Source organism: Oncorhynchus tshawytscha, linkage group LG16, assembly GCF_018296145.1.
Source record: "Oncorhynchus tshawytscha isolate Ot180627B linkage group LG16, Otsh_v2.0, whole genome shotgun sequence".
Taxonomy (NCBI): Eukaryota; Metazoa; Chordata; class Actinopteri; order Salmoniformes; family Salmonidae; genus Oncorhynchus; species Oncorhynchus tshawytscha.
This window is the reverse complement of record NC_056444.1, coordinates 17,611,128-17,628,806: the sequence shown is the minus strand read 5'-3', so window position 1 is coordinate 17,628,806 and position 17,679 is coordinate 17,611,128. Positions and strand designations below refer to the sequence as shown.

Below are 17,679 nucleotides of genomic sequence, written 5' to 3'. Positions count from 1 at the left end.
TTAAGCAATTTTAGAATAAGGCTGTAATGTAACAAAATGTGGAAAAGGTGAAGGGGTCAGAATACTTTCTGAATGTACTGTATTTCTTTCAGGATCTTGAGAGAATGAATGCACGGTTAGGGAACGTCTGTGAAGGTGGCGGTGCTATCTTTATCAGCATCATAAAAGCTGATAGCATTTCAATCACATAAAATATGCATCCAAGCCGAACTGAAATCTTATCAAAAACATGTTGGGTCTTTTTAATAGCTTTTACATATCTAAAAACCGGTCAAACTGATGTCATTTTGAAATTTTGCAAAAAATCTTACATGTAAAATGGTCCTTACATGTCTTTGCTGCAAAAGAAGCAGAGATGAACGAGAAAACAAACTTTAACGATGTCAAGTAGACTGAAACATTAATTCTATGGATTAATTACATTTTGGTTAAGGGATTACTTAGTCTTCTAGGTCAACTAGTAATGACAGTAGAGGAGCTACATTTAGACCTATCTAATTACAAACAAGTTGACTAACAAATAACCTACCAAAATGTTGGAAATGATAAGCAGAAACATAGGCCTATATAAAAAGGCCTGTCCAAAAATAGTTCTGCCATCTGACTGTAGGCCCACAGTGCATTTTCTATATTTGTGGGTTAGGGTCGGGGGCAGGCCTCATATTTTATATTTGGGCGGTTGCGGATGTGTTAGTGAAGGTGAAGGTGAAGGTGAACAAACAGCAGAACCACACTTCACATGTGTGCAAACGTGTGTAAGCGTTGGTGTGTATCAGACGTAGCGCTTGTTCTCCTCCAGGTAGTTGTAGGGGTCTCCCTCAAAGGGCAGGGGCGGAGGGTGGTTGTAGATACCCATGAGGAAGATGACGATGGTGCCTGCTGTCATGACTGGGGTGACCAGGAACAGACACAGACGGTCCACCGTACGAGCTATACCAATCCAGTTATCCTTCTCCTATGGGGGGAGCAGAGAGAAGACGAGAAGAGGGGGGGTCAGCAAGCATTGCATTCACGAATGTCATGATCACCTTTGTTGAGCCGTAATGACACACACTAGTGACTGAAGCCTTTGTTACAGACCCAAGTCCCACTGGGGAGTTTTTAACATGAATAGGATACTGTATTATATCTAATGTTCTGTGCCTCCCTCCTTTCCCCCTGCCCCTCCCCCTCTTTCTCTCCATCTCCCCCTCCTCTCTTACCTCGTTGTAGTCATTCTTGTCATGCATGTGTTTGACAATGTAGTTGGCTCCATCCACACCAGGCTTCATCTCAGAGTACAGCTGCTCTGTCACCTCTCCATCTGACTGGGGCTTCACAGCTACACGCACACAAAGTAAGGAATCATATACCTTCCCGTACATAACATTCACTATAGAAGTTTGTGCATGTTCATGTGTATGTTCTCTGTGCCTATATATGTGTGTCTGCTCTGTGTACCTGCCGCAGGTGTAGCCCGTGTGGCCAGTCCATGTCTCTCAGACTGTTTCTCAAACATCAGCTCGCTGCGTGACTTCACACTGTAGTACTCTTCCGCCTTAGCAATGTAACCAACGGAGCTAGATCGCCTTGGCAACGCCCCCTCCCAGCTAGACTCTGACTCTGCAGGGCGGGACATCCGCAGCAGGCGGGGCAACCTCTCCAGGAAGAACTAGTGGAGGAGAGGACACACACACACAGAGACACACACAGACACACAAAACCATGTCACATTTTAGTTTAAATTGCAGTTGCAGGTATCCATGGAGTAAAAATTAGGCCTGCTCTACTCCTTGTGTAGTCTGTGTGTACCTCTCTAGTCCACTCTGTCATGATGTGTGTACTGGGGCTCCTGAAGTGCAGGTTGAGGACCACCACACAGTGCAACACCACCACCGTAACCAGAACCATGATGAACATCAGATACCTACATGCATGTATGCACACACAGACAAAAGACACACACACAAACACCATGATCATCATGGGGATTCTTCTCAAAATCAAACAACTGGTAACTGACAGTCTGCAACGCAAACACACAAACAGTGTGTCTATGAAACACAAACACAGACAAAAGGGTGTGTGTCCTACTTGACAATAAGTGGTATAGCCATGGAGGTCTCCGGCAGTCTCTGTGAGATCAGCAGCAGGAACACAGACTGAGCCAGCAGCACCGAGATGGACAGAGTCATCTTCTCCCCACCTGGACACACACACACAGTAATCACTGTGGACGTAGTGTGGTAGTTAGGTAGTTAGGTCAGGGTTCATGGTAGAGGTAAGGGATAAGAGGTTAAGGGTATACTTACTGTCAGCTGGTAAGTAGTAGACCAGTGTAGCCATGAAGGAGATGAGGACAGAGGGGATTATGATGTTGACGATATAGAACAGAGGTTTGCGTTTGATGATGAGATAGAAGGTGATGTCCTGGTGCTTGTTGCTCTCTATAGGGATATTCTTATAGGTGTTCCTACGGGCCGGTTTATGAATGATCTCCCACTCTCCATTCTCTATAGGGGGAGGGAGAGATGAAAGTGAGCGATGAGTGAAAGAGTGGTTTATATACTGGCACTTCTATGGGCTGGCTTATGGATGATTCAGCAGAGAGAGAGAGAGTGTGTGTGTAAGTGTGTGTGTGTGTGTGTGTGTGTGTGTGTGTGTGTGTGTGTGTGTGTGTGTGTACCTGTAACCCTGCAGGGTCTATGATGATCCACTCCACCTTGTAGGACTTGTCATCTTCCAGCTCCTCTTTCAGCTGCATGGTGATCTCCTTAGCATTGTAGGTCAGGGAGCTGCATCATGGGAAACAGAGTTTTACGTGTGTGTGTGTGTGTGTGTGTGTGTGTGTGTGCCTGTGTTTGTGTGTGTGTGTGTGTGTGTGTGTGTGTGTGCATGCCTGGTTTGTGTGTATGTGTGTGGGGGGGGTCAGACCCTTCCTTACGTGAACTTGAGAGTGCAGTTCTGCCAGTCGAAGGGGAAGTAGTTGACGTTGATGGCACAGGAGGATCTGAAGATGGCTGGCGGCAGCCAGTACACATAGCCTTCCGGATTGATCAATACGTTACAGTAGTACGCCACCTGGAACTGAGCATCGTTACTGACACACACCCACAGCAATATATTAGAGTAGGAAACAGCCTGGAACTGGGCATCGTTACTGACACACACCTACAGCATTATATTAGAGTAGGAAACATTCTGGAACTGGGAATCGTTACTGACACACCCACAGCAATATATTAGAGTAGGAAACAGCCTGGAACTGGGCATCGTTACTGACACACACCCACAGCAATATATTAGAGTAGGAAACAGTCTGGAACTGGGCATCGTTACTGACACACACCCACAGCAATATATTAGAGTAGGAAACCGTCTGGAACTGGGCATCGTTACTGACACACACCCACAGCAATATATTAGAGTAGGAAACAGTCTGGAACTGGGCATCGTAAGACAGAGGAGAAAAGGATAACAGACCCAGAGAAGATGAGGGTGTGTGTTACTTGTTCTCTAGGACGATCTCCGGCAGCCACACCATGCTGGGCGGGAGGCGCAGGACATCGATATCATCAAACTCAGTGGTGTTCCAAGACAGCCTGGTGTCATACCAGCCCTGGACACACACAATGAATAATGTGAGCGTGTATGTGAATAGGAAACTGTTATAGATGTATTATATTTGTAAAGATACACAGTGATAAGACCAACTGGTTGAAATAAAGCAGAAGAATATACTCACATGTTCCATCCACACATTGGTCAGCAGAGTCTCGGTTACCTCTTTCTACGGAGAGAGAGAGAGAGAGAAGGCAGTGTCTGTTTTTCTACATTCTCCAGGTTGTTCAGGCTGACTGGATCGTGGTCCTCTTTGTGACATACAGTACCAGTCAAAAGTTTGGACACACAGAGGGTTTTTCTTTATTTTCACTATTTTCTACATTGTAGAACAATAGCGAAGACATCAAAACTATGAAATAACACATTTGGAATCATGTAGTAACCAAGAAAGTGTTAAACAAATCAAAATATATTTTATATGAGAGATTCCTCAAAGTAGCCACCCTTTGCCTTGATGACAGCTTTGGCATTCTCTCAACCAGCTTCAACCAGCTTCTCAACCAGTCACCTGGAATGTATTTCAAATAAAAGATGTGCCTTGCTAAAAGTTCATTTGTGGAATTTATTTCCTTCTCAATGCGTTCGAGCAAATCAATTGTGTTGTGACAAGGTAGGGGTAGTATACAGAAGATAGCCCTAATAGGTAAAAGACCAAGTCCATATTATGGCAAGAACAGCTCAAATAGGCAAAGAGAAACGACAGTCTATCATTACTTTAAGACATAAAGGTTAGTCAATCCGGAAAATGTCAAGAACTTTGAAAGTTTCTCCTAGTGCAGTTGCAAAAACCATCAAGCGCTATGATGAAACTGGCTCTCATGAAGACCTCCACAGGAAAGGAAGACCCAGAGTTATCTCTGCTGCAGAGGATACGTTCATTAGAGATATCAGCATCAGAAACTGCAGCCAAAATAAAAGTAACAGACATCTCAACATCAACTGTCCAGAGAAGACTCAGAATCAGAATCAGGCCTTCATGGTCAAATTTCTGCAAAGAAACCACTACTAAAGGACACCAAGAAACACGAGCAATGGACATTAGACCGGTGGAAATCTCTCCTTTGGTCTGATGAGTCCAAATTTGAGATTTTTGGTTCCAACCGCTGTGTCTTTGTGAGACGCAGAGTAGGTGAACGGATGATCTCCATACTTGTGGTTCCCACCGTGAAGCATGGAGGAGGTGGTGTGATGGTGTGGGGGTGCTTTGCTGGTGACACTGTGTGTGGTTTATTTAGAATTCAAGGCATACTGAACTAGCATGGCGACCACAGCATTCTGCAGCGATAGGCCATCCCATCTTTTATTTATTTATTTTTATTTAACCTTTATTTAACCAGGTAGGCTAGTTGAGAACAAGTTCTCATTTGCAACTGCGACCTGGCCAAGATAAAGCGTAGCAATTCGACACATACAACAACACCGAGTTACACATGGAATAAACAAAACATACAGTCAATAATACAGTAGAACAAAAGAAAACAAAAAGTCTATATACAGTGAGTGCAAATGAGGTAAATTAAGGAAATAAATAGGCCATGGTGGCAAAGTAATTACAATATAGCAATTAAACACTGGAATGGTAGATCGGCAGAAGATGAATGTGCAGGTAGAGATACTGGGGTGCAAAGGAGCAAAATAAATAAATAAATACCAGTATGGGGATGAGGTAGGTAGATGGGCTGTAGGTAGGCTAAGTACAGGTGCAGTGATCTGTAAACTGCTCTGACAGCTGGTGCTTAAAGCTAGTGAGGGAGATGTGAGTCTCCAGCTTCCTAGATTTTTGCAATTCGTTCCAGTCATGGGCAGCAGAGAACTGGAAGGAAAGACGACCAAAGGAGGAATTGGCTTTAGGGGTGACCAGTGAGATATACCTGCTGGAGCATGTGCTACGAGTGGGTGCTGCTATGGTGACCAGTGAGCTGAGATAAGGCGGGGCTTTACCTAGCAGAGACTTGTAGATAACCTGTAGCCAGTGGGTTTGGCGACGAGTATGAAGCGAGGGCCAACCAACGAGAGCGTACAGGTCGCAATGGTGGGTAGTGTATGTGGCTTTGGTGACAAAACGGATGGCACTGTGATAGACTGCATCCAGTTTGTTGAGTAGAGTGTTGGAGGCTATTTTATAGATGACATCACCGAAGTCGAGGATCGGTAGGATGGTCAGTTTTACGAGGGTATGTTTGGCAGCATGAGTGAAGGATGCTTTGTTGCGATATAGGAAGCCGATTCTAGATTTAATTTTGGATTGGAGATGTGAGTCTGGAAGGAGAGTTTACAGTCTAACCAGACACCCAGGTATTTGTAGTTGTCCACGTATTCTAAGTCAGAGCCGTCCAGAGTAGTGATGCTGGACGGGCGAGCAGGTGCGGGCAGCGATCGATTGAAAAGCATGCATTTAGTTTTACTTGCGTTTAAGAGCAGTTGGAGGCCACGGAAGGAGAGTTGTATGGCATTGAAGCTCGTCTGGAGGTTAGTTAACACAGTGTCCAAGGAGGGGCCAGAAGTATACAGAATGGTGTCGTCTGCGTAGAGGTGGATCAGAGAATCACCAGCAGCAAGAGCAACATCATTGATGTATACATAAAAGAGAGTCGGCCCGAGAATTGAACCCTGTGGCACACCCATAGAGACTGTCAGAGGCAGTCAGGCCCTCCGATTTGACACACTGAACTCTATCAGAGAAGTAGTTGGTAAACCAGGCAAGGCAATCATTTGAGAAACCAAGGCTGTCGAGTCTGCCAATAAGAATGTTGTGATTGACAGAGTCGAAAGCCTTGGCCAGGTCGATGAATACGGCTGCACAGTAATGTTTCTTATCGATGGCGGTTATGATGTCGTTTAGAACCTTGAGCGTGGCTGAGGTGCACCCATGACCAGCTCTGAAACCAGATTGCATAGCGGAAAAGGTATGTTGGGATTCGAAATGGTCAGTTATCTGTTTGTTAACTTGGCTTTTGAAGACCTTAGAAAGACAGGGTAGGATAGATATAGGTCTGTAGCAGTTTGGGTCTAGAGTGTCACCCCTTTGAAGAGGGGGATGACCGCGGCAGCTTTCCAATCTTTGGGAATCTCAATGATACGAAAGAGAGGTTGAACAGGCTAGTAATAGGGGTTGCAACAATTTCGGCAGATAATTTTAGAAAGAGAGGGTCCAGATTGTCTAGCCCGGCTGATTTGTAGGGGTCCAGATTTTGCAGCTCTTTCAGAACATCGGCTATCTGAATTTGGGTAAAGGAGAAATGGTGGGGACTTTGGTGGGTTGCTGTGGAGGGTGCCGGGCAGTTGACCGGGGTAGGGGTAGCCATGTGGAAAGCATGGCCAGCCGTAGAGAAATGCTATTTGAAATTCTCAATTAAAGTGGATTTATCGGTGGTGACAATGTTTCCTAGCCTCAGAGCAGTGGGCAGCTGGGAGAAGGTGCTCTTATTCTCTATGGACTTTACAGTGTCCCAGAACTTTTTTGAGTTAGTACTACAGGATGCAAATTTCTGTTTGTAAAAGCTTGCCTTAGCTTTTCTAACTGCCTGTGTATATTTGTTCCTAACTTCCCTGAAAAGTTGCATATCACGGGGGCTATTCGATGCTAATGCAGAACGCCACAGGATGTTTTTGTGCTGGTCAAGGGCAGACAGGTCTGGCGTGAACCAAGGACTATATCTATTCCTAGTTCTACATTTTTTGAGAGGGGCATGCTTATTTAAGATGGTGAGGAAGGCACTTTTAAAGAATAGCCAGGCATCATCTACTGACGGGATGAGGTCAATGTCATTCCAGGATACCCCGGCCAGGTCGATTAGAAAGGCCTGCTCACAGAAGTGTTTCAGGGAGCGTTTGACAGTGATGAGGGGTAGTCGCTTGGTCGCAGACCCATTACGGATGCAGGCAACGAGGCAGTGATCACTGAGATCTTGATTGAAAACAGCAGAGGTGTATTTGGAGGGCGAAATAGTTAGACATCTATGAGGGTGCCCGTGTTTACTGATTTGGGGTTGTACCTGGTAGGTTCATTGATAATTTGTGTGAGATTGAGGGCATCAAGCTTAGTTTGTAGGATGGCTGGGGTGTTAAACATATCCCAGTTTAGGTCATCTAGTAGCACGAGCTCAGAAGATAGATGGGGGCAGTCAGTTCACATATAGTATCGAGGGCACAGCTGGGGGCAGAGGGAGGTCTATAGCAAGCGGCAACGGTGAGAGACTTGTTTCTGGAAAGGTGCATTTTTAGAAGTAGAAGATCAAATTGTTTGGGTACAGACTTAGAAAGTAATACAGAACTCTGCAGGCTATCTTTGCAGTAGATTGCAACACCGCCCCCTTTGGCAGTTCTATCTTGGCGGAAAACGTTAGAGTTAGCAATGGAGATTTCAGGGTTTTTGGTGGTTTTCCTAAGCCAGGATTCAGACAAGTCTAAGACATCTGGGTTGGCAGAGTGTGCTAAAGCAGTGAGTAAAACAAACTTAGGGAGTAGGCTTCTAATGTTAACATGCATGAAACCAAGGCTTTTACGTTTATAGAAGTCAACAAATGAGAGTACCTGGGGGTGGGAGTGGAGCTAGGCACTGCAGGACCTGGATTAACCTCCACATCACCAGAGGAACAGAGGAGAAGTAGGATAAGGGTACGGCTAAAGACTATACGAACTGGCCGTCTAGCACGTTCAGAACAGAGAGTAAAAGGAGCAGGTTTCTGGGCACGATAGCATAGATTCAAGGCATAGTGTACAGACAAAGGTAAGGTAGGATGTAAGTACATTGGAGGTAAACCTAGGCATTGAGTAATGAAGAGAGAGATATAGTCTCTAGAGATGTTTAAACCAGGTGATGTCATCGCACATGTAGGAGGTGGAACAACATGGTTGCCTTGAGCAGGGCTAGAGGCTCTACAGTGAAATAAGACAGTAATCACTAACCAGGACAGTTCCAAGTAGCTCTAGGTAGCTAGCAGGCCGATATTGTAGCCCAGGAGTATGCTTCGGTGGTAGCACAGGAGCCCTGGCCGGGCTAGCTTCAAGCTAAATTGGTGCTTGCTCTGGGATGGAAACGCTAGCTAGGAGTAGTCATCCGGGATTGCGGTTAGCTAGTTGTGAAGATCCAGATGAAAATGTTCAGTTTGCGGTAGGAATCCATGGATAAAAATAACAGGTCCGTTATGCTCTGGTTAGAGTCACGTTGTTCGAACTGGCGAGAGCTTTCCGAGCTGAACGTTAGCTGATGACCGCTGACAATGGTTTGCTGACTGATATCTGGTAGTTAGCTGGCTAGCTTGTAGTTAGCTGGCTAGCTTCAGTTGAGAGATTCCAGATCCGAAGTAAATATAAATACTTTAGGAAAAAAAAGCAGATCCATGCCACATTGGGTGAGGCGGGTTGCAGGAGAGTATTTAGATGATGAGGTTTAGCAAAATATTTTAAAGGATATGCGATGAAAAATATGTAAAACGATATATACAAGGGACACGACAGGACAAGGATGTCTGACTGCTACGCCATCTTGGATCATAAGTTGGGTTGCACTTAGTGGTGTAACGAATGTCTTTGGGAGAAGGAGAGGAGGACCAAAGTGCAGCGTGGTACGTATCCATTATACTTTTAATCCAGAATGAATACACAAACAAAAACAACAAAATGATAAACGAACAGTTCTGAAAGTTGCAACAAACACTAACCAGAAAATAACTACCCACCACCCATAGTGAAAAAACAGGCTGCCTAAGTATGGTTCTCATTGAGAGACAACGATCAACAGCTGCCTCTGATTGGGAACCATACCAGGCCAAACACAGAAATACAAAACCTAGACTACACAACATAGAATGCCCACCCCAACTCACGCCCTGACCAAACTCAAATAGAGACATACAAAAGGAACTAAGGTCAGGAGTGGGACTAGCATTTGTTTTTCAACAGGACAATGACCCAACACACCTCCATGCCGTGTAAGGGCTATTTGACCAAGAAGGAGAGTGATGGAGTGCGGAGGCAGATGACCTGACGTCCGCAATCCCCCAAGCTCAACCCAATTGAGATGGTTGGGATGAGTTCGACCGCAGGGTGAAGGAAAAGCAACCAAAAAGTGCTCAGCATAACTGGAACTCCTTAAAGGCTGTTGGAAAAGCATTCTGGGTGTAGCTGGTTGAGAGAATGCCAAGAGTGTGCAAAGCTGTCATCAAGTCAAAGGGTGGCTATTAGAAAATATATTTAGATTTGTTTAACACTTTATTGGTTACTACATGATTCCATATGTGTTATCTCATAGTTGTGATGTATTCACTATTATTCGACAATGTAGAAAATAGTAAAAATAAAGAAAAAACCCTTGAATGAGTAGGTGTGTCTAAACTTTTGACTGGTACTGTACATCCATGAGGATCAGACTGGGCTATTAATAACACATTAACACACACACACACACACACACACACACACACACACACACACACACACACACACACACACACACACACACACACACACACACACAGGTGCAGAGGACCCAGAAACACCACAGAAACGCATACCAGTCACAAACACATTGACACACACACACACAGAGTGGTCATACCAGAGAGATGAGGTTAGAGAGTGTGAGGGCGATGTACACAACGACAGCTTCGCCCTGTTTTTCTACGGGCCGGAGGTCCTTGTTGTAAGCCTTCTCCTTGAACAGATGTTGAATCAACCGCTCTTCCTCATTCCTGGCCAAACACTCTGACACACACACACAGAAGTCTATGCACAGATACATTCCTTATAGGCTTCGAATAGCAATATTCATAGGCTGGAATAATAGGGTACTTGTATTAAATAGCCCACATAGTAGCCTCAATCCAATGGAGAGTAGCCCTTTGCTGCAGTCAAATGACCTAGTGGCATCATGGGTCGAATATTATTCATACTTTTCATATTTAATAAATATAAATAAATCAAATAAACAATGAAAATCCAGTGTTTCTATGTCAGTTTTGTTATATTTCAGTCTTATGTGACATATAGTATATAAAGTGTAATATTGGGATGCAAACTCAAAATGTAATACCTTTCAACTTTGTATGTGACATGGTACAGGCGTCTTCTTTTTTTAAGCCCATAACCATGTGTGTGAGGTGTATACTTTTGTTTCATGGTAGATTTGTTTAAGACTTCCAAGAAACACTGTGACTCTGATTTAGCCCACTGCAGTAAAAGGTTTTAAGAAGTCTTGGACATTGAACCAGTGTGTGTAGTAAATCACAGGCCTAATACTGGTCATAACTCACTTTTAGGCTACAATTAGGCATCGGCTACAGAAAATATAGTCCACTTTCAATAGAACATGTTGAAGGATAAACGTTATTTTGGGAATAAATAGTCCTAATTGAACAAAAACAATATATCCAAAATGCTCACAAGGAAAAAATAAAACGTTACACTTCAACGGACTTACCTGTTACAAGGACCACGAACAGAACCAGGGCTCCCGGTCCCAATAAACGGCAGTTCATGGCTGTTCGGCACCGGACAGACTCTGTAACTTTTAAAAAGTTATCCATTCTCTCCTTGTGCTCGTGACGTGACCCCCGGAGCCGTGAGTGGCGGGAACAGGTGGAGACAGGCCGGGGTAGGCATGCAATCCCCCACTTCCACCACAGAGATACAGGATAGGGGGTAGGGTGTGTGAGAGACAGAAAGTATGTAAGGGGACACAGTACACGTATGAGCTTTGCTTCACTAATGTGCGGCCTTCCAGGCAATGGATTTACAGAAATGGTTCCTGCATTACAGATACATTCATTGAGGACTGCAGAATATAAAGAGCAATTACAGGCCTACTGGGTCCCTATACAGTACTGTAGGTTTTGGATGGGTAAATTGGATGTGTATAAAACTCCTTCATTTTAATATACCTCCCTGTTGAGCTTTGTCTACTACAGAGGTCTGGACTTGTATAACAGGTCAGGTTCTGGTTGCTGGTTCAAACCCCACTCCAGTTGTTCCCACTACAGGAGAAATGTAGGAGTTTTGATCAAACAATGAATACACTGATCATCTGACCAGTCAATATGTATTTCAATATCAATACAGTGGACAGTAAAACAGCGACAGCCCACTGGGCACACACTGGTTGAATCAATGTTATTTCCACGTAATTCCAATGCAATTACATTGAACCAAAGTGGACTAGACATAGAATTTATGTCTGTGCCCAGTGGGAGGACTTGACATTAACTTCTTTAGACGCTTGTCCCTCTGACATGCAGATCAGATTTTTTACTTGGCCGAAAGCTGAAGTCACTTGTCCCAGAAAGCTGAAGTCACTTGTCCCAGAAAGCTGAAGTCACTTGTCCCAACAAGAACAAAAGGTATGTAACACCATTGGCTAAAAGGGTGACTGTAAATGAGTGAAGTACATAGGAGGGATCTGAAAACAAATCTGTGCTTGCCCATAGACGATGTTAAAAAAGTTTTAAATAAATAAAGAAAAATACAGCTACACATTTGGGGAGGGATGAGAGGAATCATGACATTGTACAAAGATATTCAGGGAGTGGTTGAAATTTACACAATTTTTACCCAGAGGAAAATGTATGTTGTTTAAATTTCAGTTAGGGGAGGGTTTAGTATTTTTTATTTAGTCCACAGGAGGGTCATGTAATTTGTAATCGATTAACAAACCTAACGCAATGGTAAATCTAAGCTCTGGCAGTAGCACTAGGGGTGTGTCAGAAATATGTTTATCTATTTTCACAACCAATAATGATCAGCGCAGTGCTGGTGTAACCGGTGTTGCACCGCGGGAGCTCCTCTTTGTGTGTGATTGATACCAAAAGACATGGACTTTGGAGATCAGGTTGTTTTAACGTATCAGAGTTCTCTCTAAAGCCTCCAAATGAAATGACGAAACATTTGCAGAGCACAAATATATTCTGCCAATATCATCCTAAAAAGTACAATAACAATTGAATCTTGACAATACCATCCCATGAAATTCACAAAGTATTTTAAAAACTGTTACACTGGGTGGCACGAAAGGACTGGGTTTTGATGAAGAAGCAAGTTGTGGGTGTGTCGAGGGTTGGTCCCTCACGTGCCAATCAGAACGTGCTCCATAGCTATACAGTACATGTGGATGCTTGAAGTTGTGTATTTATGGTCTTTTATTATTGCCTTGGAAAAAACTCCAATTCCAATGTTATTCTGTTGTAGTTTTTAAAATATCTAGACCCATCCCATCTTTGCTAAATATGTTATGTTAAATATGTAAAAATGTAACCTGTTCGCAGTCATCATTGTTCGAAGTATTTGCACTGGTTTCAGTGTAGAAATATATACATAGCATTAGCACTGATATAGGGGATGTGCCTACTGTAAATTACATTATGGCTGAGCATGGACATGCCAAACACTGTCAATAAGCAAGATGAAGAGATAATAATTCTAATCAAATTCTAAACACCACAACTTGTTTTAAATAGGCTATGCCTAAATACACTTCCAGGCACCATAATTGCTCCCTGTGGGCAATCATGGAGGATTTTAAACACATCTAAACTTTTCACAGTAGCTGGACAGATCCAATATAAAGCGAAAGGGAGAATGTCCACTCACCTTTATACTGCTCCCAAATAAAAACAATTATATATTGGAACCAGAGATCGCATTGCCACTTCTCCAGAAGTTGCATTGCATGTGTACCATGGATGTTCTCACCATAAAACCAGGACCGTGTGGATCATTCTAATTAGTTTGGTTTTATTTTTATTAATAGATGAAAAACAAGCAATCTGTTATTTTTTTCCATCAACAACAACAATAAATAAATACATGTAAAATGTAATGATATAATAAAATCGCCAGGATAAAAAGACATGACGTATTGCTGTTGAACTAGAATTCATTATAGTAGGCCGAGTGTAAGGGAAGCCTATGGAGGCATTTGGGTTTTAAAAATGTGAAAGGAGAAACAAACAATTGTTACAGGGAAAATAACTTCTAAATAAGAGATTTACCGGTATTCACCGAGGTTCTCATCTGATGTCATCTTTTTTTTTTTTGATGGGCATATGTAGACTACAGGAGTACACCACATCAGTCACTGGCTTCATCAAAAAGTGCATCGACGACGTCGTCCCCACAGTGACACTACGTACCCCACCAGAAGCCATGGATTACAGGCAACATCCGCAATGAGCTAAAGGGTAGAGCTGCCACTTTCAATAAGCGGGACCCAGAAGCTTAAAAGAAGTCCCGCTATGCCCGCCCGACGAACCATCAAGCTTGGCATCCAACCGAAAGGCGCTACAGAGGGTAGTGGACGGACGGACCACTACATCACTGGGACCGAGCTCCTTGCCTTCTAGGAGTTATATACCAGGTGGTGTCAGAGGAAGACCCTCAAAATTGTCAGACTCCAGCCACCTGTTCTCTCTTCTACCGCACAGCAAGTAGTACCGATGGACCAAATCTGGAACCAACAGGACCCTGAACAGCTTCTACCCCCAAGCCCTAAGACTGCTAAATAGTTTGTTTAATAGTTAGCAAAATAGCTACCAGGACAATCTGCATGGATCCTTTTTGCACAAACTTTGACTCGTCACATACACTGCTGCTACTGTTTACTTTCTGTCACTTTATTCCTAGGTTTATGTACATATCTACCTCAATGACCTCGTACCCCTGCACATCGACTAGGTACAGTGTGAAAAACGGCACACTTCCGCATTGTTGTGCTGCTTGTTGCGACTTGGCTACCTACCAAACTTTTCATTTTTTAAACTTTAAATAACCTTTTAAATCAAAACTCTGCATTTTACACATCTTCCAACATCTTAGTTTTTTCCTCGCTTAACTTTTTCACCCCAGCGGACGCTTTAGTACCTGGACACCGACAACTGAGCCAGGCTACCAAGAGCTCAACATACAACGCTCTCTAACTACTAAAGGAAATGGCTTTTTTCCAGTGTGTGAGTGTGACTCCAGTTGTTGGACAGTACATGCTGTAACTGTATGTTGTGTATTCCCCAGGACTACAGACACTGGGGATACGCCCGACACAGCTCTGAGGCTACACCAAACGTTAACACGCAGCCAGGCAGGTGCGTAGCAAGGAACAGCTGGCAACCTGCCACTGACAACTGACCCAGCCATCACCCGCCTCCCTTCTCTCTCGCTCTTCACATTTACTGAGACAGACAACACAATTGTGCGAGGCGCTGGTAGGGGCGGCCATGGAGGGTGCATCTAAGTCCCCGGCGGCGTGGCAAATGTTTGTTCCCTTGGACTGTCAGCTTTCAGCAGTGAAAACTCCTTTGAATCTGATGGGCACTCGCGGACTATTAAGTGTATAATCTGTGACATGTTCGCAGTAGTCACCGGGAAAGGTCAGATGGATACCTTCATTTGTGATAAAAGGAATTGAACTTGATGCAGCTAAAGAAAGGATTATTATTCTTCATGAAGAAACACCTGGCCGTGCTGCGTCTCCAGTTTCAACTGTTCTGCCTCGGCTATGGAATCCTGACCTGTTCACTGGACGTGCTACCTGTCCCAGACCTGCTGTTTTCAACTCTCTAGAGACAGCAGGAGTGGTAGAGATACTCTTAATGATCGGCTATGAAAAGCCAACTGACATTTACTCATGAGGTGCTGAGCTGTTGCACCCTCGACAACTACTGTGATTATTATTATTTGACCATGCTGGTCATTTATTAACATTTGAACATCTTGGCCATGTTCTGTTATAATCTCCACCCGGCACAGCCAGAAGAGGCTAGGTTTCTTCCTAGGTTTTGGCCTTTCTAGGGAGTTTTTCCTAGCCACCGTGCGTCTACACCTGCATTGCTTGCTGTTTGGGGTTTTAGGCTGGGTTTCTGTACAGCACTTTAGGATATCAGCTGATGTATGAAGGACTATATAAATACACTTGATTTGATTTGAAATACAAACTTTGACCAAGCGCCTTGAACTGAATAAGGATCGGCATCTTTAAATGATTCCTATCAAAACATCCAAGAGGATCATAATGGGGCTTTCCTGGACTATTATCAGTTTCTGCCTCTGCACCCCTCTACTAGCTTGAACCAGAAAATGGCTGCTCATTGTTGGACTCCAGGTGAGCGTAAATGGCTGCTCATTGTTGGACTCCAGGTGAGCGTAAATGGCTGCTCATTGTTGGACTCCAGGTGAGTGTAAATGGCTGCTCATTGTTGGACTCCAGGTGAGCGTAAATGGCTGCTCATTGTTGGACTCCAGGTGAGCGTAAATGGCTGCTCATTGTTGGACTCCAGGTGAGCGTAAATGGCTGCTCATTGTTGGACTCCAGGTGAGTGTAAATGGCTGCTCATTGTTGGACTCCAGGTGAGCGTAAATGGCTGCTCATTGTTGGACTCCAGGTGAGCGTAAATGGCTGCTCATTGTTGGACTCCAGGTGAGTGTAAATGGCTGCTCATTGTTGGACTCCAGGTGAGTGTAAATGGCTGCTCATTGTTGGACTCCAGGTGAGCGTAAATGGCTGCTCATTGTTGGACTCCAGGTGAGTGTAAATGGCTGCTCATTGTTGGACTCCAGGTGAGTGTAAATGGCTGCTCATTGTTGGACTCCAGGTGAGTGTAAATGGCTGCTCATTGTTGGACTCCAGGTGAGCGTAAATGGCTGCTCATTGTTGGACTCCAGGTGAGCGTAAATGGCTGCTCATTGTTGGACTCCAGGTGAGCGTAAATGGCTGCTCATTGTTGGACTCCAGGTGAGCGTAAATGGCTGCTCATTGTTGGACTCCAGGTGAGCGTAAATGGCTGCTCATTGTTGGACTCCAGGTGAGCGTAAATGGCTGCTCATTGTTGGACTCCAGGTGAGCGTAAATGGCTGCTCATTGTTGGACTCCAGGTGAGCGTAAATGGCTGCTCATTGTTGGACTCCAGGTGAGCGTAAATGGCTGCTCATTGTTGGACTCCAGGTGAGCGTAAATGGATGTGTGTCGGAACTAGAAAGAAGAAGAATCCTTCTCGCCGCATCTGCCTTCTTCCCCCGATTCATGAAATCCATAATTTGCTAGATGACAGATGACATTCATATTCTGACCATTTCTGAAACTCACTTAGATAATACCTTTGATGATACAGTGGTAGCAATACATGGTTATAAGATCTACAGTGAAGACAGAAATGCCCAAGGTGGAGGTGTGGCTGTTTATATTCAGAACCACATTTCTGTAAAGAGGAACGTGTTAAATGCTATTGAAGTAATATGGCTCCAGGTTAATTTGCCTCACCTAAAGCCCATTCTTGTGGGAAGCTACTATAGATCACCAAGTGCTAACAGTCAGTATCTGGATAAAGAGTGAAATTATTGATAATGTATGTGATATAAACAGAGAGGTACATTTTCTGGGTGATTAAAATTTTGACTTGCTTTCATCAAGCTGCCCACTCAAGAGAAAGCTTCAAACTGTAACTAATGCCTGCAAGCTGGTTCAGGTTATCAATCAACCTACCAGGGTAGTTACAAACAGCACAGGAATTAAATCATCAATTGATCACATCTTTACATCTTTACTCTTTACATCTTTACTAATGCTGCAGACATTTGTTTGAAAGCAGTATCCAGATCCATCAGATGTAGTGATCACAATATAGTAGCCATATCTAGGAAAACTAATGATCCGAAGGATGGGCCTAATATAGTGTACTAGAGGTCATACAATAAGTTTTGCAGTGATTCCAATTGTTGATATAAAGAATTGTTGGTCTGTGGTGTGTAATGAGGAGCAACCAGACACTGCACTTACCACATTTATGGAATTGCTTACCCCAGTTACTAATAAGCAGGCACACATTTAGAAAATTATTGTAGAAACTTAAATCCCTGTGGATTGATGAGGAATTTAAAAATGGTATGGTTGAGAGGGATGACGCAAGAGAGATGGCAAATAGGTCTGGCTGTACAGCCGATTGGCAAACGTACTGCAAATTCAGAAATCATGTGACTAAACTGAATAAAAAGAAGAAACTACACTATGAAACAAAGATAAATGACAAAGAATGATAGTAAAAAGCTTTGGAGAACCTTAAATGAAATTATGGGCAAAAAGGCAAACTCCGCTCCATC

At 43.8% G+C, this 17,679-nt stretch overlaps 1 protein-coding gene across 1 annotated transcript; it reads right to left on the bottom strand.

Annotated features, from left to right (window-relative positions):
• Nucleotides 1-216: 216 nt before the first annotated feature.
• On the bottom strand, nucleotides 217-11,187 carry chrnd (cholinergic receptor, nicotinic, delta (muscle)). Its single transcript, XM_042298895.1, has 12 exons — nucleotides 11,024-11,187; nucleotides 10,163-10,308; nucleotides 3,725-3,769; nucleotides 3,489-3,598; nucleotides 2,924-3,079; nucleotides 2,670-2,774; nucleotides 2,292-2,497; nucleotides 2,074-2,185; nucleotides 1,792-1,906; nucleotides 1,441-1,651; nucleotides 1,203-1,321; nucleotides 217-955 (listed from the first exon to the last, which is right to left on the bottom strand). The coding sequence occupies exons 1-12, from the start codon at nucleotides 11,127-11,129 to the stop codon at nucleotides 773-775; spliced, it is 1,614 nt and encodes a 537-aa protein (XP_042154829.1). The 5' UTR covers nucleotides 11,130-11,187; the 3' UTR covers nucleotides 217-772.
• Between the last annotated feature and the right edge of the window lie 6,492 nt (nucleotides 11,188-17,679).

Bases quoted from the DNA above. Each gene is read 5' to 3' on its own strand.
- chrnd (XM_042298895.1), bottom strand. From the start codon at position 11,129: ATGGATAACTTTTTAAAAGTTACAGAGTCTGTCCGGTGCCGAACAGCC. The intron at 2,186-2,291 runs GTAAGTATACCC...GTGTGTGTCCAG, and splicing joins CTACTACTTACCAGCTGACA to GTGGGGAGAAGATGACTCTG. The intron at 1,652-1,791 runs GTACACACAGAC...CTCCTCCACTAG, and splicing joins TGACAGAGTGGACTAGAGAG to TTCTTCCTGGAGAGGTTGCC.